This window comes from Protopterus annectens, chromosome 8.part1 (genome assembly GCF_019279795.1).
Source record: "Protopterus annectens isolate FY-2018-M chromosome 8.part1, PAN1.0, whole genome shotgun sequence".
In the NCBI taxonomy this organism is placed as follows: domain Eukaryota; kingdom Metazoa; phylum Chordata; order Ceratodontiformes; family Protopteridae; genus Protopterus; species Protopterus annectens.
This window is the reverse complement of record NC_056742.1, coordinates 353,155,214-353,181,451: the sequence shown is the minus strand read 5'-3', so window position 1 is coordinate 353,181,451 and position 26,238 is coordinate 353,155,214. Positions and strand designations below refer to the sequence as shown.

The 26,238-nt window shown below is 40.1% G+C and overlaps 1 protein-coding gene across 1 annotated transcript in view; it reads left to right on the top strand.

Annotated features, from left to right (window-relative positions):
* The window catches only part of LOC122810353 (fatty acyl-CoA hydrolase precursor, medium chain-like), a 269,878-nt gene that overhangs the window by 145,912 nt on the left and 97,728 nt on the right, over positions 1-26,238 (top strand). Inside the window, exon 6 of the mRNA XM_044081932.1 lies at positions 25,152-25,256. Coding sequence (XP_043937867.1) covers positions 25,152-25,256 — 105 coding nt within the window. The remainder of the gene's footprint in view (positions 1-25,151; positions 25,257-26,238) is intronic.

Genomic DNA, 26,238 nt, shown 5'->3' with positions numbered 1-26,238 from the left:
AATCTATTCCACAGACGGTGGAATCTCTGGGACACAAACCTGTCCCTCCAACAAGTCCTATTGATGTCACAGATCAGGTTGAAGTCACGTGTATGAGTTACTTGAGTAGAGTTGACTTGCGGATATGTAGCAGTCTCATCAAGGTGGGGGTCTGAGATTGCTTTGTATTCCAGACAGAGGTCACCTCTGAGGAATCTGTAAGAGGCTGAGTAGAGGGACAGGACTGTTAGCCTATCTGTGGAGGGTAGATGTTTTAGGCCCTGGATTCTCTTGGTAAGGAACCTCTGAGGTCTCTACAGCTGCTGCATGACCTTTGTGAGGTACATGCCGAAAGGGGCATTGTACTCAATCATCATCATCATTATCATTATCAGCCCCCCCTATCTCCCATTTTTTCTACATGGGGGTTGGGGTATTGTGTTAACTGTCACCAATTCTCTCATTTCACTGCCACACTCCTGCCTTCTTCAGCATTCCATGCCTGACTGTAGCAGATCTTCTTTCACACAATCCATCCACCTCTTTGCTGGATGTCCCCGCTTCCTCTTACCTTCTTCCTGTCTGTCCCAAATCTTCCTCAACAGATTGTCTTCTGCTTTTCTACACATCTGCCCAAACCACTGTAATTTGTTCTCTTTCATCTTTTCTGCAAGTGGAGCTACTTTGGCTTCTGCAGTTATGTCCTCATTTCTTCGTCTGTCCCACAGTGTGCATCCTACCACCTTTCTCAGGCACTTCATTTCCATCACCTCTAGCTTCTTCAACTGCTCTGCCTTTATTGTCCAGGTTTCTGTACCATACAGAAGTACTGGTCGCACCACTGTCTTGTACACCATACTTTTCAGCTTCTTTGGCCTTATTTTGTCATAGACTATACCTGATATTCTATGCCAGTTGGCTGCAGCCCCTCTGATTCTAGCTTTGACCTCTTCATTCAGACTACCCTTCTCCTCAACTACCCCTCCCAGATACTTAAAGCTATTTACCTGTTCCACTATCTTCCCTTCTATCTCTATTCTCAGCTTCTACTGATTTCCCCAATTTGCTGCCATTACCACCTTCTTATCTGTGCTTAGTTTCATCCCATGTGCTTTCAGATTTGCATTCCATTCTCCTATTCTTTGCTGAAGTTCTAGCTCAGAGTCTGCCTGTACTGCCACATAGTCTGCATACAGCAGCTGTGTTGTTTTGTCCCCTCCAACCTGTTTGCTAATGTAGTCCATCACCAGCACAAACAGCAGTTGGCTCAGAGCTGAACCCTGATGTACACCCGCTCCCACTGGGAACCCCTCTGTGAGGCTGAACACTGTTCGTATTTGAGTCATTGGCTCCTTGAACATAGCCTGCACTAATTCTACCAATGTTTCCAGGACTTCAAACCACCACAGTACTGCCCAGATCAGCTTTCCTGGGACCTTGTTATATGCTTTCTCCAAGTCTAGGAATGCCCAGTTGGACTCTCTCCTCATCTCTAGCTTCTTCTCAAGTATCTGTCTCAATGCAAACATCAGGTCAATTGTGCTGCATCCTGATCTGAATCCAAATTGCTCATCTCCCATCTTACATTCTACTACTCTGCGTATCCGTTTAACAATCACCCTGTCCAGAACTTTCATGTATGTGATAGGAGTTTGATGCTTCTGTACTGCCCACTGTTGTGGATGTCCCCTTTGTTCTTGTACACTGGCACAAGTATCCTTATTCTTCAGTCGTCTGAGATACGCCTTTCTCTCCATACTGCTATTAGTACCCTCAGGAGCAATTTCTCCCCTGTCTCACCCAGCATCTTTATCATATCTGCTGTGACCTCATCTGTGCCTGCTGCTTTCCCCTGACTTCATATTATTTAGTGCTGTTCTTACTTCTTCTAGGGTGGACTCCTCTTCTTCTCTCATTGTAGGCTGTTTCAGTACAACTTCTGTGGGGTTTCTTCATTCAGAAGCTGCAGGAAATGCTTCTTCTATCTGCCACTGATGTCCTATGGTGAGCAGATTGTTGCTGGAATCCCTTATGAAGGGTGTCTAATTATCTTCTTTATCTTTCTGTCTTTGTCTTTGCAACCTGATAGTTTCTTTGTGCCCCTTACTGAGTCACTTTCCAGAAGTTGGTACAGTGCCTCCGATGCCCTGTTCTTTGCTATTGCAATTTCTTTATTAGCATCTTTATGAGCCAACCCCTTCCTAGCCTGGTCAGTCTTTTCTATCTCTCACTTCTTCCTGACTCCTTTTTTTCTTTTGATGATTTCCTGGACTTCTGCATTCCACCACCAGCTTTCCTTATGTACCTTATTTCCATACCTGGCTCAGCCACATATCTTTTCTGTAGTCCTAACAAATGCTGTTTTTAGGTGCTGCCACTCTTCTTCAACTCCACCTATTTCCTCCTCTTCTTGGGGTGCTAACGCCCTGAGTAATTCCATGAACTGCTGTACTTTCTCTCCAGTCAACTTACAGGTCTTCAGGCTCTGTTGACCTTAGAGCCTTCTCTGACCACTGCTTGCAGCTGATTGTGGCAACTAGTGGTTTATGTTGTGTGCTGACTGTTTCATTGGGGATGACTTTGCAATCATGGATTCTACCCCAGTGCCTTTTCCTTACTAGGAGGAAGTCTACCTGAGTTGCATGTTGACTACTCTTGTATGTTATCTTGTGACTGTCTCTCTTTCTGAACCACGTGTTGGCTACTATCAAGCCATTTGCCAGAGAGAAGTCTAAAATGGCTTCTCCTTCTTTATTTCTGTTGCCCCACCCATGTGGACCCAGGCAGTCTTCATATCCTGTGGACCCATTATCAACACCAATTCATGTTGTCCTGCTTTATCTAGTAGGTCCTGAAACTGCTATCTGAATGCACTCTTTTCCTCACTATCACAACCCTGCTGTGGGGCATAGGCTGAGATTATGAATGCTACCCTATTATTACACTGGAGTTTAACTGCCATGAGTCTGTCATTAATTCTGATGATATCCCTTCTGAAGCCTCTCTCTCACCACATTTTCTACACCATTTTTAGCTTGCCCTCCACCTGAGTAGTAAAATCTGGATCCCAAGTCAAGTGGCTTTGCTGCACTGCCCTTCCATCTTGTCTCTTGGATACATAGGCTGTCCAGCCTCCTCCGTATCATCATATCATCCACTTCCAAGCTGCATCCTCTCAGTGAACCTATATTAAGCATATCAATTCTCATATATAATATATATATATATTTTTTTTAATTTAAAACATTTCCTCTGCCTAATGTTTAAAGTTGTTGTAGGACATGCCATTTTTGTTAGAGTAAGTATTTTAGTTCTAAAATACAAGTTATGTTAATTATTTAAAATGCCCACCCCCCCCCACACACACACAGACACATACATTAATTGTACCTTTCATTTTGACCGTGCTTTATTGCAGGTAATTTATTATCAACGAAGAAATTAGAACCTCACATGGTTACATACACAAACATTCAGTTTATACACACACACACACACACACACACACACACACACACACACACAGAGCAACTTTCTTGACTGACTACACTTCAGATACCTCTTCATTGCAAATGAATGACAAAAAATCCTACGGTGTAAATCACTGCAAACCACACACGCCTCTCAAGTGAAACTGATTTTGAAACATGTTTTAACTCTATCTTCCAAAATGTTTGAATTTATGGTAAATAACTGAAGATTACAGTAGAAAAGGCTAGCAAGGAGACATACGGGCATTTTCTTTGTCTCTGTCTCTTACTCACATGCACGCACACACACACACACACACATACACACACACACACACACACACACACACACACACACACACACACACACACACACACACACACACACACACACAAACAAACATAAATTGTATTGCTTTTTTTCTTGCTGGCTAAATGTGGCTTGGATGGGCGAGTCTATGTAATTGCTGTTTCAGTTACTTTTGCTACTTGACTTTTTTCTATTTTATTTACTTTTTCATTACTCTTGGTTAATAGCTATGCCTTGTTAGTGAGTGTAAAGAAGACGGTGCCCATTTGTTTTTTTTTTTTTTCATCCATGCTTTGTGGCACTTTCTTACACCGTCATGAAGTGGTGGACTTGTTTTTTTACCTGATATTACATGTATATTAATATCCTGTTGGAAAATTTTTTTCTCCAATAGGATATTGAATGAATGCTTTGCCCATGATCTAATTTTCATTAATGCACTGTTTCATTTCATTATCAAATCTAATACGGATATCAAGTTGTTAAATGATTCATCCATACAGCATGGATAAAATATAACCCTCTTATAATTCTATTCTTGTCAGTCCTCCAAAGACAGCAGAGGCATGATTTTGTGGGAAATGTGATACAAATTAATCTTTTCGTATTAGGGATCATAACAGGCCCAGGGGCTAGGATATCAATGCTGACATGAAGTATTCTAAAGGTGAATAAGCAAAGGTAGAAGACATTCATTTTGTGAGGGGCAAATCTTCTCATTTCCCTCAGGCAGGCACTATGCCTCCTGCAACCCTTGCCCCCCCCGCCCACTATTAATAACTCCAGGGCCAGTGCCTGTTGCGACAAATCAACACGTACTCCACTGCAGAAAATGCTACTAAAAAGTCAGTCAGTCCAGTAGAGGATTTGCACCCCATCTTCAGTCAGATGTCTGAGTATATTATTCTTATCTCATCCAAATAAGCCTTGTAGTGGCACTGCCCTATTTTGGTAGCATGACAATGGTGATGACTGAAATATATGTGCAGCGTGGTGACTTATTGGGAAAAACAAGAATTACTAAAACATGAAAGTGACTTAAAAAATCACCTAAACAATAATTCTTTACATAGGCTTAATGCTAGTCACTCCCATAGGATCTGCACCGTCAGACAGCAGAAATTCCAAAATATTTCTCATCAGGATTTTCTATAGCCCAGATCTGTCCCCAGCATAATTCATCAATGTCATTGTAATTATTCCTACAGTTTCTGCCTGAGAAAGAACTGAAAAGGCTTCTTATATGAATATACAGTCAAAGCAGCATTTTAATGCCTATGAAATGGTTCAAACCCAGTAGAGTTATCACCAAGCAGGCCTGAATTAAATAATGAGGAGCATATTTGTCCCTTGAAACCATTCACTGAAATTCACACCACTGAGTGCAGCTCACTAGATCTGTATACTGATCAAGTGTGGTGTGAACAGTACCACACTCAGCAACCAGCCACCCCTCACACCTGCAACAACTGCATATTAGTTTGTGAAGAGTGTAGCTATGTTATTCATGGAAAGGAAACAACTTACAACACAAGTCAATGAAAAGCACCTCCAATAATCAACTCCAAACCTCAAAGGTGCTATGCCCCTTCAGTCCATATTAGTCAGCACCTGGAACCATGGATTTGCATATTCCAATTATCCCTGTAACTAACCCTGAGACACTGTAGCAATTTTCTCATGTTTACTGACAACCACCTATTACTTAAACTGGCTAATGGAATCTAAACTCTCACATTAGAACATTACAAATAACAATCAACACTCTCAAAATTCGTCTGGCATCCAAGACCCAGCAGGATAAGTTATCAAAAACTTATATATCCAAAGGACAAAGGTGGGGTGGGCTTGCCTGACTTTAAACTGTATTACGAAATTACCAAAGGTAGTAGACTAATTAATATTGCAAATTACAGGGAACAAATCAATATGTGGTGCCCAACCTGGTTGAAATTATATCATAACTATGTTAAAACATTACAATTTAATCCCAAGGCCCTCCCATTTCTAAAGGGAATATCCAGAAGAAGATACAAAATACAAAACGACATATGGGAACAAATTAAAATAACACAAAATCTCTTCCAATCGCTAAATCTATTAACTGCTTTTTATACTTTCCAACCATTACACCTTAACCCCAATATTCAACTAAATGAAAAGATGATTGACCTGAATTCATACCCACTACTGAAAGAAAAGACAGTTTTAGACATTTATCTACTTAGGCAGGAATTTATAACTAATATTAGAAACAAACTTTATCTCCCGTTTAAATATACAATTATGATAAGACAACTGAAAGAAGTATGTTACAGATTTTGGAAGGATACTGACATCCCAGATCAACATATAGATACACGTAGAACACTTTGGGATATGATGACACAGAAAAAAAAAATGATCTCAAATACCTATAAATTCATTATCTCACTTAGACACACGAAAGAAGCTATCCACTCCAATTACTGGATAAAACAAGATCCTTCAATTACCTCCAATATAATTGCACAGGCAATTCAGAAATTTTCCAAAGACATTCTCCTTCAGAAGCTCAGATATACTTAACTTATGATCCTAAACAACGCATATTTTATGCCCACAATATTAAATAAAATGTACAAAGAACTCCCACCTTTTTGCCAATTCTGCCCCTCCAAAGAAGCTGATATTATTCATATATTTTGGAGTTGTAAATGTACATACAAACTTTGGTGTGCCTTATGAGTCAAATTAGAGAAAATGGGCTATGAAAAATCAACCTTATCCTGGAAATTTGCCCACTTACACGTACCTCCTATAGGAATGAAGAATAATCACATGCACATTCTAGTTACAACATTTATGCTAATAAAATATTACATCACATTAAATTGGAAAGACAGGTCCAAAATAACTTGGGATGGATTCAAGCAAACAGCTAGTAAACAACTCCTGGCTCATAAATATTTATGGTATTCCATGAGGAAAAAAAGGACCCAGAAGGACACTTGGAAAATGATATCTGAACTCATTCTGACATGATTGTAACGCATATTTCTGTATGCTGCATAGCTTGATATAGATGAGAACTGTATATAGGTTATCTAATGTATATAGGTTTTATGTTTGTAGGTCTGTATATTGTTTGTTATTGTTTTATTCTCTTTTATATCGTTTTTTTGTCTTCATTTGGTTTTGATATAACCCTAATAAAAAGGAATTGAAAAAAAAAAGAACATTACAAATAACATGCAGTTTGTCAACACCATGCAGCACACTAAATCTATAACACCCACATATCAGACCAAACACATAGATTTGCATATGCTGAGGCTCTTAAAATTAACTACACAAGTCTGCGGTGGTGCAGAGGTAGCGTTGTTGCCTCACAGCAAGAGGTTCTCCCGTTCGATTCTCGGCTGGAGTGCGGGGAGTGCCTTCTGTGTGCAGTCGGCATGTCCTCCCTGCAGTTGGGTGGGCATTCGAAAGTTATGCGTAAATGGGCGTGCCTTTGCTGAAGGCTGAACGTCGAGCTGGCACCTCGGCGTTCGTGAAAATCTACTGCCAATCATTGGCGGACCGGAGTTCCACTGTGGCAACCCCTAACCGGGGAAAGCCGAAAGACAACAACAACACTAAGGCCTCCAAAATGTAACCTAAGATATAAGTACCCATGGCAACCTTACAAACAAAGAACACAGGTAGACTTCACCTTGAAATACATATCTAGAGTTACAGTGTTTCAGTTCAGCAACTCATAAGGAAAGCCTCTACACAATACAACTTTCTAGTCAGAGGAGACGTGATTGTGACTCACCCAGCTGTTCAAGGAGAAGGTCACTGTCAGCTGCCTATCAGATGCCAGGATTCATCACATCATGGAGGCACTCATATCCTTGTACCATAAGTACACATATGACATCATCACAGGGCACATGGGTGTAAATGACTTGAGACATCCCTCCCTGAACTATATTTAGAGAGACATGATGGAATGTTCATCTGTGGTAGGTAAGAACCTAGTTTTAAGAAGCATTTTACTCTCTTCAAGAACAATTACTGATTTCAACAACTGGTTTAGCTTCTGGTATCTTTGAAAGGAACTCAATAAATATCAGCCTGGAAGAAGATGGTAGACAGCCCAAACTGCTTTGCCAGTGACGGCTTGCACATATTCTCCCAAAGCTTTCATATACTGACAATAACCTTGCCACCCCATAGTGCCTTTTTAGGCAATGTCATTCTTTAAAAGGTTCCAACATAACAAAACAGAATGTGAATAACATAGCTGTACTGCTTCTCAATACTAGGAGCCTGAAAAAACTACACTCCCTACAAGGATTCCTTACCCTGGAAAATATCAGTATATTCATTTTGACAGTCACCTAGTTCAAGACCATTGAGAGCACCCAATCAGTGCAGGATTTCAATGCCCACCACATGTTCAGGCCCACTGCACTAGATGAAGGCACTAAAGATGGCAGTGTTTTCATATCTGCAAAAAAAAAAAAACCTTCACTTCCATTGTAGTTAAATGAGATAATGATCTGGAACTCTTCCATATCCATCTTCCCATTAACAAGACCCCTTATCACATCATGGTTAAGTATAGGATACCCTCTATGTTCCCCTCAACCCATAACTCCTACCTAACTAATGTGGAGTCCCTATGCATTCAGACAAACACCATTCACCTAAGGGACTTCAGCTACCATCAATTAATTGGAAAACATATATATCTTCTAACGTACCTCTCAACCTCTTAGAACAAAAAATCTAGACAAAGCTTAAAATAATGGGGGGGGGGGTGAAAGGCTCAAAAATAGTGACAGATTGTAAATATTGCTCCTATAAACATAGAAAGTTGCAAACACACCAAAGGTGAATGAACGCCAGGAATACAGGATACTGTGCTGGAAACACTTAATTTATTGACATAAAATAGGTTGAGCGCTTTCTACAGAAGTAAATCTGTCTTCTTCAGAACATCATAGCATGGAATCATGACGCTTATATATATCATAATTGAGTAAAGCCATAAGTTCCTACAAACCAATTGCTGAATAAGTGCTACACTTATTCAGCAATTGGTTTGTAGGAACTTATGCATAAAAGTGGAGCTTTTGGGCGGGCTTTTTACTTCAATTATGATATATAAGCGTCATGATTCCATGCTATGATGTTCTGAAGAAGACAGATTTACTTCTGTAGAAAGCGCTCAACCTATTTTATGTCAATAAATTAAGTGTTTCCAGCACAGTATCCTGTATTCCTGGCGTTCATTCACCTTTGGTGTGTTTGCAATTTTGTTGTTTCGCTGGGATTATCATTTTTAAAACATAGAAAGTTGCTAGAATAACAGGGTTTGTGTTAGAGTTATTTTTCTGAAGGATATTAAGTCTGAAACTCAAATGTCTGTCATTATTTAGTGACTGCAATCCTCGGTGATTTACTAGAAAAAAAATACAATTTTCATGAGAACAGATTAAAAAATTAGCCAAAAATCTGGACATTAATCTTGCAAAAGAAATTGAGATCATTAATAGAATATGTTGCAAGGATACATATGTATTACAGAGAATACCACTTCTTTCAAATTGTCTTCCACTCCAAAAAGTACTTCTCATACACGATTTAAACATAATTTGGAAGAATTGATGGCTAACCAGAAATTCATCTTTGGTTTAGTTCCCTTGTCCCTTATGGATAGTGTCAACATATAAAATTTCTGCTCATCTCTGGGATTTTCATACTTATACAAAAGTTAAAAACCTTATGAGAATGTATTGCTCAGATTCTAAAGATCCTCACTGATCAATACACTAGTAAGTAGCTAGGGGCCTATGAACCTAATGGTGGAAGGTACCGATCAAATTGTGGAATATATTCTAGGTTAGCTTGGCCAGTAACATACTACTGCTGTTTTCAGCATAGAGAGGATGAAGCTATTTAATGGTGGTTTCATAGATAGAAAAAGTACATGGTTTGCCCTTTGTTCTCCTAACATACTTCAGTTTACCCATGTAACTGACCCAAGTTAACTTAAATAGTGTCAACACCAAGCTGCATTGTACTTTTAAAGGTACCTGACAGCTTTGTATAGCTAGTCTCATTAAAAAAAATATTTACTTCTTTTGACAGTAGTCTTTTGGCACTCTAAATTTTATTTCATTGGATGTTGTCCTTCTGTTTTAGGCACGTACTTTAAGCCAAACATTGACATATTTTCTAAATCGTTAGTCATTTTGCATGCATATGCAGACTACAGTGCAATATATAATAAGCTACAAGGAAAAAAAGCAAAGTTCCTCTGTTTAGATTTACAACTCTTCTGTCATCCATCTCTCTGTACACTTTCCATTCATGCCCTTTCCCAAAATATTACACTAACAAATTATACTCAAATATAATGTAAAACCTTTACAGAATTATGGACCATTTCTGAAGTGATCACTAACATCAAATACCCCAGATGGAAATACAAATTTGTTTGTAAACTGTTCCAAACACACCACTGTTTGATTTCTGTCTTTGTTATTGATCTTGGTCCCTCTAAAACTACAGTTGTGCAAAATCTGACCACAATGGTAGATGTCCTTGCCTTCACTTCTGCAGTATTCTTAACATTAGGGATTCGCTGCCATGGAAGCCCATCGTCTGGCCAGTATACCAAAGACTTCCTGTTGCATTTAAAGGTACGCCTAAATGTCACTGCCATGGAAGCCCATCATCTGGCCAGTATACCAAAGACTTCCTGTTGCATTTAAAGGTGCGCCTAAATGTCACTCAAACACTCCTTGCATACCGCAGGGCATAAAGGTGATGTTCAGGCTTACCATAAACACAACTGATTGCCCTATTAAGAACACCAGTCCAAGGAACCCAAGAGGTAACCTGTACATCCAAGAAGGCAAAGGACTAGGGGGATGGAGAGAGGGAGCGAGTGCTACAGTGAAGACAAGGACATCTACCGTTATGGTAAGATTTTACACAACTATACTATGTCCTTACGTTCACTGCTGTCGTATTCTTAACATTCGGGAGAGTGCCAAAGCTGAAGAGGAAAGTTGGGAGGTGGAAGGAGAAGAAGAAGAAGAGTCCCTTAAGAAGCCATGGAGAACAGCACTAGCAAAACCAGTCCTAGCTGTAGAGATACCATCCAACTTGTAGTGCTTAGTAAAGCTATGCACAGAAGACCAGGTAGATGCTTCAAGAATAGAATTAGTACCTAAGCCCTTGAAAATGCACCAGAAGAAGCCACAGCTCTAGTAGAATGAGCCTTAATTGAAAAAGAAAGGCTCTTGCCATGAAAAGTGTAACAAAAGGAAATAGCCTTAGAAATCCAAGAAGAAATAGTTTGCTTAGATACAGCTAGACCCAAAGATCTAGAATGAAAAGAAACAACTGATCAGATTTTCAAATAGTCTTAGTCTTATCCAAATAAATCCTGAGTTGCCTATGCACATCCAAAGTATGCAACACCCTCTCACTTTCAGACTGCAGAGAGGTGAAAAAAGTAGGCAAATTAATAGACTGATTAAGGGGAAAGCTCATTAACCACCTTAGGCATAAAAGACGGATTAGTGTGTAAGGACACCCTGTCCTCATGAAAAATCAAAAAAGGAGGACAAGCCATACCTGCCTGCAACTCAGACACCCATCTGGCAGAAGGAAGGGCTAACAACAAAACAGTCTTCCAAGAACAATGTTGCAGTGAAGCCGAAACAGCAGGCTCAAAAGGAGCCTGGGTCAACTTCTCCAAAACAAAATTAAGATCCAAGGGAGGTGGTATAGACTTACTAGGACATCTAATATTAATGATGCCTTTGAGAAATTGTTAACCTCAAATCTAGAAGCTAAAGGAGGAGATAAAGGTAGACAAGTAGGGATGGATGATAAGTGGGCCTTAATAGAGGAATAGGCCAAAACCAGCACTGAGTAACTCCACAAATAAGAGAGAACCAAAGGAACATCTACAGTAAGTGGGCTCAGGTTATGAGACAGACACCAAATAGAAAACCTCTTCTATTTGAAAAAGTAGGATTTCCTAATAGTAGGATTCCTGGCCTCCTGCAGGACTTGCAGCACGTCTTCAGAAAAAGGGTGTCTATGAGGAATCAAAATCCTATCACCCACAGTGTCAGTTGAAGCATGAACAAGTGGGGATGGATGAGAGAGCCCTTGTCTTGTGTGATTAGATTCACCCTGTGAGGTAACTTGTGATGATTTTCCTTGGCTAGATGCAAACATAGAGGGAGCCAGTGCTGTTATGGCCATAAGGGAGTCACCAACAAGATTTTGGGAGCATCCTGCTGAATTCTGAACAGAACTTTTGGACTGAGAGGAAGGGGAGTTAATACATGAATAAACATTTCCTTCCAAGAAAATAAGAGAGTGTCCACCAACTATACCAGAGGACCTGGGACTGTGGCACAAAACAGAAGAAGTTGTCTGTTCAAAGGGGGAGTACCCCACAAGAGAATAATACCCAGAAACACATCCCTGTGAAGCATCCATTCCTGGGACTGAGTTAAGCACCTGCTCAGAGTGTCTGCCATAATGTTCTGACTGGAAGGGATATAAACCACCTGAACAGTCACTTGTTACTTGACAGCAAGTTCCCATACCAGAAGTGCCAACCAGCAAAGAAGGTAGGTTTGGTGATATACCACATCACTGTGGTATTATCTGTGAATACCTTGAGAGGCCTTGGAGAGGAAAGAGGATAAAATGTCTGAAGGGCCAGCAGAACAGCTCTTATCTCTTTGACATTGATGTGCTCCCTTACCTGGTGAGGTGACCACATACCCTGTACTTTTAGGGAGCCAAAAGTCAACCCAAACCACATCTGAAGTGTCTGTGAACAATTCCTGAGAGGGAAGATGGGGATGAAAAATTATCCCTGAGTTCAGAGATAACTGACAAATCCACCAGTGAAGTTCCTGTCTGAGACAAGAAAGAAGAGTAACTAGAAAGTCTATAAGATGTGCATGTTGAAGCCACACTGACTTCAGAAACCACTGAAACTTTCTCATGTGTAGTTTGGCCAGAGGAAGCATTGGAATGGTGGATGCCATGAAACTCAGAGCTCTCAGAAATTCCCTGGTGGTAATGGAAACCAAAGAAAGGAGAGTGTGAAAGAAAGAAATGAGAGTTAAGGCCTTCAGAGGAGGCAGGGATGCAATCATCAGCACAGACGGAATCCTGCAAGCCAGAAAAACATGATCGTGAGAAGGAGTCAGAGAAGACTTTTTGAAATTTATTGTGAACCCCAGACACTGAAGAAGGGAAATGGTGAAATGATTTTTCAAAAAAGTTTCTGCAGAGGACACCTCTAACAACAGATCATCTAAGTAAGGAAATATCTGGATCCCTTGTAGTCTGCAAAAAGCAATCACAGGAGCAAGGCATATGATGAACACCCATGGGGCAGTAGAGAGGCCAAAGGGCAAAGCAGAGAACTGAAAATGCCAGGAAGAAACAGAGAAACATAAAAACTTCCTGAGAGGAGGATGGATTGGAAAAGTATCCTTGAGATCCAGAGACACCATATAGGCCTGAGGAAGCATAAGAGGAAACAGAATAGGAAGAGACAACATCTGAAAAGAAGGCACTTTAAAAAAGTGTTTAGAGGAGAGAGGTCTAGAATAGGTCTCCAAGTGGCCTCTTTTCTTGGCACTAGAAACAGTCTGGAGTAGAACTCTTTCCCCCCTTTGGGACATAGGCACCTCTTGAATAGTACCCTCAGTCAAGAGAGTATGAAGAACCTCTGGGAAAAAGAGAAGCTGTTCCTGAGGAGGTTGAGGAATGCCCATAAATGAAGTGCCAGATTTCCACACTTTGAAGCACCTCTGAAGAATGATTGGCAGAACCCAAGAATCTTGAGTGATCAAGCCAAGCAGGAAGAGAAAAAGAAAGGCAAAAAGAAAGGAGAATATGACTGGGAGGAGATGGATAGTCTTACAGCACTTGGTTTGTCTGGAAAGGAAGGCTATGGAAACCCTGAAAACTGAGTAGCCTTAGCAGGAGGAGCCTGTTTGCCACTCTTCTTGTCTTTAGTAGAAGGGCAGGAATGTCTACAAACAAAGGCAGGCTTAGTGGGATAGTTTCTCTGAAATTTAGGCACAGGAGAAACAAAAACATGTTAAAGCTCTTGTAAAGTCGTGCCCTTATCCTAAAGGGACTTAAACAAACCAGCAGCAGCTTCCCCAAACAAAAGTCTAGAATCCAGAGGAGCATCCATCAATGTAGCTTTAGTATCATCAAGTAGAGGCTGGAGCCTAAACCATGAACATCTCCTCATGACTGAACCAAAAACAGCAGCCCTAGAAGAGGCATCTGTCACATCATAACTTCATTTAACAGAATGATGAATGACTTGAGAGGAAGTCCCTAGCAAGGAAAGAACAGAAGTTTATCGTCAAGACTCAGGAAAATCAGAAATAAGTTGACAGGCCTGTGAAAGAAGAGCCAACACATACCTAGATATATGGGTCTGATAATTAATAGCCCAAAAACCTAGGGTAGCAGAAGTGTAAACCTTCTTACCTAGCCATTCCATAGTTCTGCTTTTTCAGAAGACAATAACTTGGATGAAGGAAGCAACTGAGACAGCTTATCAGAGGATGCAGAGACCACAGAAGGGTCAGCAGCAGGACATTTATGCAAAAAGAAACAATCATCAGCCACCCTATAAAACCTATCAGGATTTGGGAGCAGGGGGTAAAGACTCAGGAGCATGAGAGGCATTGGAAAAAAATATCCAGCAAAGCAGCCTAAACAGTAGGAATAGCTGCAGGTTTAGGAGACTCTAACTGTAGCAAATCATACTATCTCCTATAGATATCAGGGACCTGAGAACAATCCCACTTTAAAAAATCCATCATCCTAGAGATCGTATTCCTTAAAGGAAATTTCCTCAAAAGGAGCATCAGGAATAAAAGATTCCTCCTCCTCTGATCTATAGTCCAAAGGAGAAGGAATTTGAGTAGAATACGTCAGGGATTTGTCATCAGAACCTGACTCAGTCTCAGAAGAATATTGTTCTCTAGATCTTTTAAGGGGAGTAGAGAACCAAGGAGGAGCAGGAACTGAAACCCCTTGAGGAGCCTTTAAAGACATTAAAGCAGAAAATATCCCCTGAGCGAAAGCCTGCCATTCACATTGAGGATCCCTAGGAGCAGAAGAAACATGTTTAAGTTTTTGTTTCTTTTTTAAGGGAATGTCCCCTCCAAAAAACTGAGGACACTCATCTGTAGTAGGAACTTCTTCCCCAACTAAAATCTGAGGAACTCCCCTAGGCCCCATGGAAAAAATCAACTGTGGCTCCTCCCTGAACATCTGATACAGTCACATGCAAAGCCTCATTGGATGTTCTGCCAGTCAGAACCTCACTGGCCTCCAACACAGTTGCAGTAGATGAATCCAACAACACAGCTGGGTGAACCTCCGGGTTTGTAACAATCTCAGGAAAAATACCTGTCAGAGGCTGGATTGCAGAAGATTCCAGTTGTACCTATTTTCCTTTCTTCTTCCCTAATAGCTGGCCTTCGGGGCGGGAGATTCCACCCATTGTATCTTTAGCAAGAAGCTTAAGACACTGGTTCTCAAGATACAGGGAAAGAGAAGAAAGTCTATTGCAATGGGTGTTTGGAATGAATGCTTGACAAATAGAACAAGACATATGATCATGAGATGCTTCTAGAAAAAAAAAGACACTTATTGTGGGAGTCTTTGTGGGGAATCTGTCTCCCATACTGGCATTTACCCTTCCTTGATGACATTAACCCTCAAGGAGCACAAAAAAGCAAGAGAAAACAAAAAAACCCAATGGGGCACTTATCTGCATTGCAAACAGGTGAGGGTAATCACTGGAGAATGAAAATGCATTGAACTGGCAAAACAGATGCAGATAAACAAAATGATGGTGAAAAGATGCATTCAGACTGGCGACAAAGACAGTCTGTTTATGGTAAGCTTGAACATCACCTTTATGCCCTATGGTACACAAGGAATGTTTGAGTGATGTTCAGGTGTACCTTTAAATGCAACAGGAAGTCTTTGGTATACTGGCTGGATGACGGACTTCCATGGCAGGGAATCCCTAAGGTTAAGAATACTGCAGCAGTGAAGGTAAGGGCATCTCATGTTACTCTGTTCAATGTTATATGTAGATGGAAAATACATAAAAATCCTTTTGTCTGATTGACTTGCCAGTGAATGTTTTAACTCAGCTGTACTAGCCTTAACTAAAGTTTTAATATTCTGTTTAGCTGTCACATTTTTTTTTTTTGCCAGTTATTACTGACTTCGGATCCCCAGCTGCTCCGATAAGCCCTTCTTTCCCTGGGTCATCATATCTTTGGGTTACTCTGGATGTGTCACTTTGTGGGGTAAGTTTCATTTCAGTGGAGGGGAAGACCTGCTAACTATTTGGCTGAGAACCTCATGGTGGGCGAGAGGAGTGGAAAAATTGAGTCCATCATACTGCTGCCACCAGGGATTTGCCTCCATGACATCACAAAGGTGGGTGTTTTATAGTGCTGTCAGGGGAAACAAACAACTACACAGTGGTGCCCCTCTCAATTAATCTATCTCAGCACTGGCTATTATTATGGTCCTGGTATCATGATGAGTTCTTGTGAAATTATCCATGATCCTCAAGGATATCCCCGTACCCTCCCTCCTGGACTAGGTAAGCATGCAATGCTTCATTATTTATCTTCTCTCATGCCAGCTGCAGTAGATGACTGAGCTGTTAGCTGAACTTGGATCTTAGTCAGAGCTTTTTTCCTGTATGGCAATAGAGCTGGCAGCTCTCCTATACCTCTTTCTTTATCAATAATTCCTACTTGCTTTCCATGCCTTGTAGTGCATAATTTACTTATTATAAACCCTGAATAGACCTTATTCCAACATTTTGGTTGAACAAGTTTATTGTGTTTTGCTGCTGACATCAAGAGAGGGGCCAGTGAGATGCAGTGGCTTATTTCCTCATTAAAAAAAACTTTCCCAGCTGAGCTGAACTTTTACATCATGACTTCTACCATTTCTTTGTCTGATTTACTCAGGATATGCATAATTACTGGATCAATGAGCCCTCCATAACCTTTTTTTGCTGCTCCCACCTTTTAAAGTTCATCAGTGGGGAGTCACATTGGCCACCCAAGCTGAAAGCTACACAAACATTTTAAGGATGAGCTTTCACCGATGTTATACAATAACAATGAAGGGCTGCTGAAAGTACTAGGTCACCATCATGTACTGGAGCATGCTATTTCCAAGGGACCACTTAAAGTATCCCAGGTAAAAGAATGGCCCATGAAGTTCCATGAGAAACATTGCCAGGTTACCCACATACCATGCAGAAGAAGATAAGAAAATAGTATAAGCCATGCCATGAAACTTCTGTCTCAACAGGCTATTAAAAAGGAAGAGAAGAAAGAACATGCTAGAAGGCTAAGACCTACCAAAAAGTTTACTATCCCTGAACAAATATGTTTCCCTTATAAAGTGGCACCTTCATATTGGAGTGAAAAGGACAGATGGAGTAACTGCATTATTATTATTATTATTATCATTAATCTGATCACAGAGTCTAACCTGAAAGATTTACAGAGAGCTAACTGATGGGATACTCCTTGTCAAGGCATTACTAGAGAGGTAAATGTATTGCATCCATACTGCTGTGGAGTTCTGTGACTCATCTCAGATTGTATGCCCTGTATATGTGTTAATTCATTAGGAACAGTGAGAAGGCATACAGCACTATGTGGAACATAATGACTGAACATGCTGAGGGACTGAAACCTGTTGTGGAATAGGTGGTTATCAGTGCTGTACATTACACCTTTCCTTTGTATGTTGCTTCCATTTCAGATTATCTGTCACTAATCACAAAAAGGATGCAGTACCAAACTAAGTGGTTCCTGTCCTAAATTTCCTTTGCTAGTTAAACAAAGTGTAGCACTTTGCTTTCTTGCTCTCTCCAAGGTCCTACAGCATAGAAATAACTAAAATCATGGATGACATCTATTACAAAACATATTGCATTTATTTGAAAGCTACCACCTTCATGGTCTTCCAAAGAAGCATGGCGCATATCATTTTGAGAGTGACTGTCTACTATGATTCCAACAGAGTTCTAGAATATCTGTTATTTGAACTGTGAGCAGTTTTATGTGTTATACAAAGAATTCAGATGAGGCTTGCTAGTACTGGTTATGCATCCTACTGAACATTAAACTCTTCTATGAAATCCTGCATATTATCCAAATTGATCTTGATTGCACTAATGATATTCTTAAAAGTGATGGGAGGTATACCAGTATTATAGAAGATACAGATGATACAGAATATGAATACAATAGATGTTTACCTATCAAAAATACTACAGAAAAGATAGCCATTTAACACTGGTGTTTTGTTAATGCTATTGTGCACAACTGACACGATCTGTGTGAACGACTTAAGACGTACTGCTCTGGACTATATGAAGAGACACATGACTGTGTCTCAGGAAGGTATGTCCTTAGCCTTAAGCAGTATTTTACCTTCACCTAGGATGATGCCTCAATACAAACAGAAACTTATTGAATTCAATAATTGGCTTAATTTCTGGTGTCATTCTAAGGGGACTCAGTATCTGTCAGCCTGATCGACAGACCTCAATACTTTGCCAGAGATGGTCTTCATCTGTCACTCCTGGGATTTAGGCTACTGGCTAAGGCTCTTGTCACCCCCATAGTGTGTTTTTTTGGCAGTGCCTCAAGGACAAAATTCCTGACGTAAAAACTCCATCTAAAAACAACCTCAAGGTTATGGTGCTAAATGGTAGGAGTCTTAACATGAAACTGCACTCACTGGAAGCAGTCCTCACCTTGGAAGACACAGATATTTGTGCAGCCACAGAGACTTGGTTCCAGGCAGTGGAGAGTACCCCAGCCATACTGGGTTACACCTCCTTTCACATGTTCAGATCACAGACTGAAGGCTTGAAAACTAAAGGATGCGGTGGATCGATATTCATTAAAGATAAATACACCCCAGAATGGTTAAACAGTAAGATTCCTTGGAGCTACTTCAGGTTCAATTAACCATTGGTAGGATACCTATTCAAGTTGCTACTAGATGCAGGAATCACTCCATGAATCAGGATACCCACTCTGCCTATTTGGATCTACTTGAGTCTATCAAGATACATCCAAACACCATCATACCTCTCAACTGTACTGAATTCCTCAGTATTTACCAGTTTTGAGGCTAAAATAATGGGGTGCCATGTATTGCTGAGTGGGCCCTTTAATTCCTGATTTTTTTTGCTTTTTTTTTGGTTACAACTTTAAATTTATGGCTGATGTCACCACACATCACCAACCTACAGAAGCATGCATGCTTCATTGGACTCAGTCAGATTTTAAACTGTTTTGGAGGGAATAGAGCAGCAATAGCAGCTGTGTAAATTTAAGTTTTGCAGAGTCTGCCCAGCACCCACCCACATGCCATGGGTCAAGATGAGAAATGGACTCCCAGGTAAGAAAAAAAGAATTCTGACCAGCTAAGCAGACAGTGATTCATTAATTCTGGCTGCCGCTCCATTCTATGGCTATGCTATGCATCTAGCAGCAGCGGCTACACATCTGTTTAAGCAGACAGTTATTCAGTGCTAGGGAACAATTTACTCTTAAGTTGTATTTTATCTGATATGCTAGTTTAGCTTATTATTTGTGGCATGTGTATGTACTATGCCCCAGGTAAGTATACCTGGTGGTTAGTATTCCTCAGGCTCAAACCCTGTACCTTAGATACAAGGAGCAAGACCCTGAATAACCTACCCATACCACCAGTTGTGATTCTTTGTGATTCAATGTCTGGAGTGTTTGACTCATACTTTTGGTCTGTTCTTAAAATGTGTGATTTTCTAGCAAATAAGTGAGAACTGAATTCACTAAATAATGACAACCATTTAAGTTTCAGTCTTCCTGTATATTTCAGGAAACACATAGTAACACAGAACATCTTGTTCTATCAACTTTCCAAGATATACACAAGCAATGTTTAAAATGTGCCCCTGTTTTTTGGGTCTTTGGCCCCCGCAATAAATTTTGGCTTTTTCCAGATTTCTTGTGCTGCAAAGTCGAGAGATATAGTTGAGTGCCAAGTGGATTTTACAAGGAGCTGAGAGCTTCAGGGGAAGAGAAGTTTTGTGCTGCTTATGCCAAATCTGCTTGCATTGTTAGTGGCACAACAGGTAGTGTACTTGTTCTTGATGCAAAAGGCTGTCGGTTCTACTCCCACAGTATGTAGATGGATTGCTGTTACTGTACTGTGTAGTACTTTTAAAGGGGGTGGATGCTGCATCCTGAGAATGTCCTCCTTGGAAGGAGATATATAGTAACTATGAACCTGTTGGCTAACTAGTGCAATGCAAGCTTGACTGGAATTAAATTATCATCAACCCTCCCCCCTTTTTTCTGATTTTCTACATGGGGTCTGCTGTTGCTTGTCAGCTTTTAACACCTTTCTTGATTCAATGCAGTTAATTTTAATTTTATAAAAGACAATTGTATTTTAGTTTTATACAAATTCAAAGTTTGATACACTTTCAAATGTTTAAATACAACACTTTTCTGGTTATATTTTGTTTAATATTTTGTCTATTCTTCAATTTGCGTTTGAATGATGATATCCCACAATTCCATTGGAGTGGGTGGGGTTACATAATTATATATGCACATTTTATGTTAATGAGCGTACAGATTTTTGGCCAATTCTACCTATTTTTCTTGGGACTTTGTCCAGATTTTTGATGTTTCCAGGTTGAGAGGTATGAACACCATGGTGTTGGGTGACTTTAATTACCCATCCATTGACTGGATAAATTACTCATGGAGAAACTCACTTACCCAAAGGGTCCTCAACTTCATTAACTCCAGTGCCTTGGACCAGGTAGTTGACACCTCCACAAGGGGTGCTAACATCCTAGATCTGGTGCTTGCAAATATGCTGGACCACTGTAGCATCCCACTGTGAGGTCTCCCCTGGTGAGATCTAACCACAAATCAGTTTCATTCTACATAACTATCACACCTGACCCCCCCCCCCCCACACCCGGCAGCATCTAAACTAAAAAACTTCTTCAAAGCAGATTATAACCTCTTATGGGATGGTATAAATAGCTTCACTGCACCTGCACCCTCAAACAGAACTAGCAACTATACCGAGTTCTACACTAGTGTTTTACACATACAAAAACCTGTATAACTGCAGTGTCTTGGCTGTACCTGATAGGACCAAAACAAGCTCCTCAAGAAAGAGCAAACCTGTCTGGTGGACCACTGCTATTAAGAGGCTTTACAATAAGAGGTAGAAATTGCTGTCTAGAAGTAGGTGGAAGCAAGCCCTAAACTGGAAACACTTCCTCCTCAGCTTAAACAAGGAAATAAGACTTCTTGTGAAAACCTCCAAAGCAAACTATGAATCCAAATCAGCTTCCTCAGCTAAGAACAACCATAAGGCATTCTTTAGTTACATCCATAACCTAAAAGGAAAGGCCCAGATTTGTGCCAAACTGGTAGTTGATGATGCCACATAAACTGAGCATGTGGGCATAGCTAAACTGTTAGCCAAGAGGTTCTGTGAAAACTTCATGCCCCTGTCCCAGCCACACATATGCCATGTCATCCCTACCACCTGTCCCTACCTTGTATCTCTAAAGAGTAGGTCGTAAATGCCCTATCTAAGGCCAAAAAGATAGCATCTATGGGACCTGATAACATCCCAGGCTGCGTCCTACATGAGCTCCAATGAGAATTAGCAACACCATTAAGTACTCTTTTCAGTCTTAGTTTAAGCACTGGCTTCATCCCAGGTGAATGGAAAATGGCCACTGTTATCCCCTTGCACAAGGTAGTGCTTCCACTGACCCTGTGAACTGTAGACCTATTAGCCTAACTAGCCTTATCTGCAAGGCCATAGAGCTTGGATTTGTCAAAGGGAGATCATGACTATTAAACCTGGTGGACTTATTCAAGACAGTCACCAAGGCCCTGGATGAGGGGAAATCTGTGTATACAGCCTACCTAGACTTAGCCAAGGCTTTTGACACTATCCCCCACTCAGGCATCATTGACAAACTCACCCAGTGAGGTATCAACTCTTATATTGTTAGATGGGTCACTAACTGACTGATTGATAGAACTCAGATAGTCAAAATAGGGGGAATCCACCTCCAACCGCAGAGCTGTAACCAGTGGTGTTCCACAAGCATCAATCCTGGGACCGCTCCTGTTTGGACTCTATTTCTCTGACGTACAAGCAAAAACTAAACGTCTGTGGCTGTCAAAGTTTGCTGATGACTGTAACTGTAAACTGCGAGCAGTCATAGAATCTCCAAATGATGTCAACATCCTACAAGAGGGTGTTAAACAAATGATTGGTGCCAAAGTCATGGCCTTAAACTCAATGCAAAAAAATGTGTTGTTATCCCTTTTGGCAAGAGTGATGTTCCTGCTAACTATCACATCAATAGCAACACCCTAAGTACTCACTCAGTAGTGAGAGACCTGGGTACACAGGTTGACAGCAACCTTACTTTTGATCACCATGTCTCCAGAATGGTAAGAAAGGCATTCTATAGTGTTTATCTCATATGTAAGGGCATTGCATCCAGAAAAAAAGAACTTATAATCTCCCTGTGCTCTTCTCTCATCAGACCAATAACTGAATACAGTGCCCCTTTTGGTACGTACCTTTCCAAGCACCTGCAGCAATTGGAGAGACCACAAAGGTGCCTCACAAGGAAAATTCAAAGTCTTCAGCATATGTCCTATGTGGATCATCTGAAATCACTGTCACTTTATTCTGTTTCATACAGACTACTCATTGGCAATCTCTGCCTTGCATATAGGGCAATCCCTGACTCTGCTTTATTGGAAATGCTGCATATCCGCAAGTCAAATGATACACAGGTTACTTGCTCTAAAGACTTTAACCTGGTATGTGACAGTAACAGAACCTGCTGGAAGGACAGATTTGTCTCTCAGAGGTTACCACACCTTTGGAAAAGGCACCCATTTCATGTCAAACAGAGCACCTCATTGGCCACTTCAAACACAGTCTGGACGATTGGATGGATAACTATAAATTTACCCCATGGGTTCCACCTGTGTCCCTCTTGAACGGGGTCAATAGGAGCTGATTGAGGAAATAAGGGTAGAACTTGGCTAAGCTCGTAAGGGCCCTAGGGTCATTAGGCTAGTAACTTCCTATGATCCTATAAGCATACATAGATTTCTATTCAATAAGAAATGTTGCCTACATCTGATATGTATTCCTGCTCCCTGAATGAAGTGTAGTCATACTTTCTTATATATGCACATTCCTTACCATCATAGCCCACTACCAGTTTTGCACTTTTGTTTCCTCTAAAAGTTTTGGTATTCATCAGTTTCCATTTGGTATACTCTTGCTATTGTAATTTGGTGAGCTGCTTTTGGTGATATGGGTTTTGTTGATTTAGTCTTTGGGGAACAAATATGCACCTAATGAATGACTAGAATGGCAAACCAGACATTAGGTGATACAACTACCCAATAATATACTATTATGATATTTATGTGGATATTTCAGGTAGAGAATCTTACATTTCTGTAGGTTCCTACCAAGTGCCGTCAATTAGAAGCTGCAAGGATGGGATTCTACAACCTAACTGGTGGCTACCTGGCTATACAGGAATGTTGAAAGTGATAGGCAAAGAGTCTCTTACCTAAAGTGAGACTTACCTTCTAATAAAGTCAGGCTACCACAGAAATGAGATGTGAGTAATCGTATGTGACTGTCTTGTAGAGGCATACACAAACAAGATATAAATTCCTATGGTAGTGTTATCCTGCTTCATATCTGGTTCATTCCAGAGATACCACATTAATTTTTTTTAAACATTTTTCCCTACTGCTTGTTATTAGAACCTCTCTCTTTAAACTTGCCCATTCATTCCCATATACCAAGGTAAGAGATAACTGAGAGGGTTATCATTTTTTTGTTCTTTTATCCCTAACTCCAGTGCATATGCCCAGTAACAGGCCCAGGGTTCAGCATGTAATGAGCTTAAGCAAAGGCATGTCACTCATATCCATGGGTGATATGACCTCTCAGGACAGTCCCCCTTAAAGCAGCAGTGATCCCATAGACCTCCGCTCTCCACTGGGGATTCCATCACATCAATATGAGCACCAGGCAACTGCTCCAACACCAAACCCCCCTCCCCCAAAGAGATGCAAGCCATAAAAATGGCATTGCTCCTCTCATCTCCCACTCCAGATTCAACAGGTACTTGGATCCATTATTTGACCTCAGGTGACCGGAGTAGTATTTAAGGATTTATCCTTCTATTTCAAAGCGGCTGGTTCACATACATGGAGTATTTAGGGTCTATATTACAAGATCGAAACACAAAAAGAGTGAATGCTCTTTAATCGAACACTAATGCCCGAAACTACAAAATATCGAATGCATGGAACAGTGATTTTTCCCAGTGTTCAATTAAACAGCATTCGCTCTTTTTGTGTTTCAATCTTGTAATATAGACCCGAGTATTTATACTGTGTAGGCAGTTTTGCCCCAAGTAAAAAAAAATGAAAAAAAAAGTCTAAGTCTTTATTTTCCTAATTATGGAAGTAAACTTTAACCTCTTGGATCATAGTAATGTGTGACAAATTGTGGCTCCTGCTGGAAGGAAAAGACTAATCTAAACAGGGTCATATTGAATTACTTCTAAAAGTGAGGGTTGACACCATTCAGATACTTAAAGCTGAACATTTTTTTTTGCTGAAAGACAAAGTTATGCAGGGTAAGCAATACAACCAACCAGTACAGAAGATTAATCTGCCAAAATAATTGTAAAAATTGTATTCGTTTTTGTTTTAGATTATAACAATGTGCTTCAGAAAGAGTATCAGTTTTCTACATCAATTAAAAGAAAGTTAAAAATAGTTTCTGCTTTGCAATATCAGAACATTTGCTTTTTTAATATTATTTTGCAAAAACACCTATCCAGCTCCAAACTGTGCTATGAAATATGGTAGGGTAGTATACCCCAGAAGATGGGGGTACAAGCTGAATAACTGGCAGTGACAGGAGTATAAGGGGAAGGGGAGCTGGCATGACATGGAGACCAAGACCACTTCTGCTCAAAGCAATGGTGGATAGTCAGTTGAGGTTATGCACAGAAAATTTAACAATGCACTTCACCTATTAAAAAATGGTTACTTTAATTTTCCAGAAAAGCTAGTTTGAAGCTGTATCTCTTAAACTATGGGTTCTTCTCTGTCATGATTCTTGGTATATTATTTAAAAATATCATTGACCCCCTGAAAATTAAAATTAATCTTTATTTTTTTCTGTTCATATAGCTTCTGTCTCCTTTGTCTAAGGACCTATTTCATAAAGCAATTTCTGAAAGTGGAACAGCATTCCTTCCAGGACTATTCAACATCAATCCACAGCCAATTGCAAAGGTAAATAGTTGTTTTGTGAAAACTGCTCTAAATGTCATCATTCTTAAATGAGTAAATCATTGTAACTGTACATATCTATCTATCTATCTATCTATCTATCTATCTATCTATCTATCTATCTATCTATATAAATTGCAAACATATAGTTAAGAAGATCTGCCAATACCCAGGATAAACAACTACTGACATTTTGCTCATATATTTTTCACAGTGCAGGGCATTTACAGCATTCTCTTAATTTCTGATATGCTACTTTTGCTGTACTTATATCTCACTGCATTAAATACTTATAAAAGCAGCAGTTTATGAGAACTTAACACTTCCAGTTTTATTTTTAAATAACTAGATGTAAGAATAGGAACAATTTTCTACAAATGCAAGTATAAATGGACACCATATTTAAGCACTGGAATAGCTGATTGGTACAGTAGCAGTAGTCCTGCTAGCATTGCCAATTTAGCCATGTCAATGATGGTCATACACCAGTTAAACAGCTTCTGAGATGCTGGGTGACTGGTTTAGGGTAACAGTTTCAAATTCTAAAATGAGTTACTGCAAATTCTGGAACAGTCAGGCTGAATATGCAGAAATGGACTTTATGTATACTAAACTAGAGATTGCGATGTTTTAAAGTATCATCCTTTTCAATGAGGTATAGCAATCTTGAAAATGGTGTATATATATATATATATATATATATATATATATATATATATATGTGTGTGTGTGTGTGTGTGTGTGTGTATACAGATAAGCAGTAAGGTTGTGGGAGTGTAGGAGGTTTGTGCCCTGCACAACAAACATGTTTAAACGAAAATAGTTCATGTCACTGCTGTCAAAAGCAGACAGGGCAACCCCTTGCAAATGATCTTGGCCTCTTGATTCAAAAATCATCACCTATTTGCTACTATAACACACTTTACACTGCAGGTTCTGAAGCATATGGAGTCTGAAACTCAAATGTCATCCATTATTTACTGAC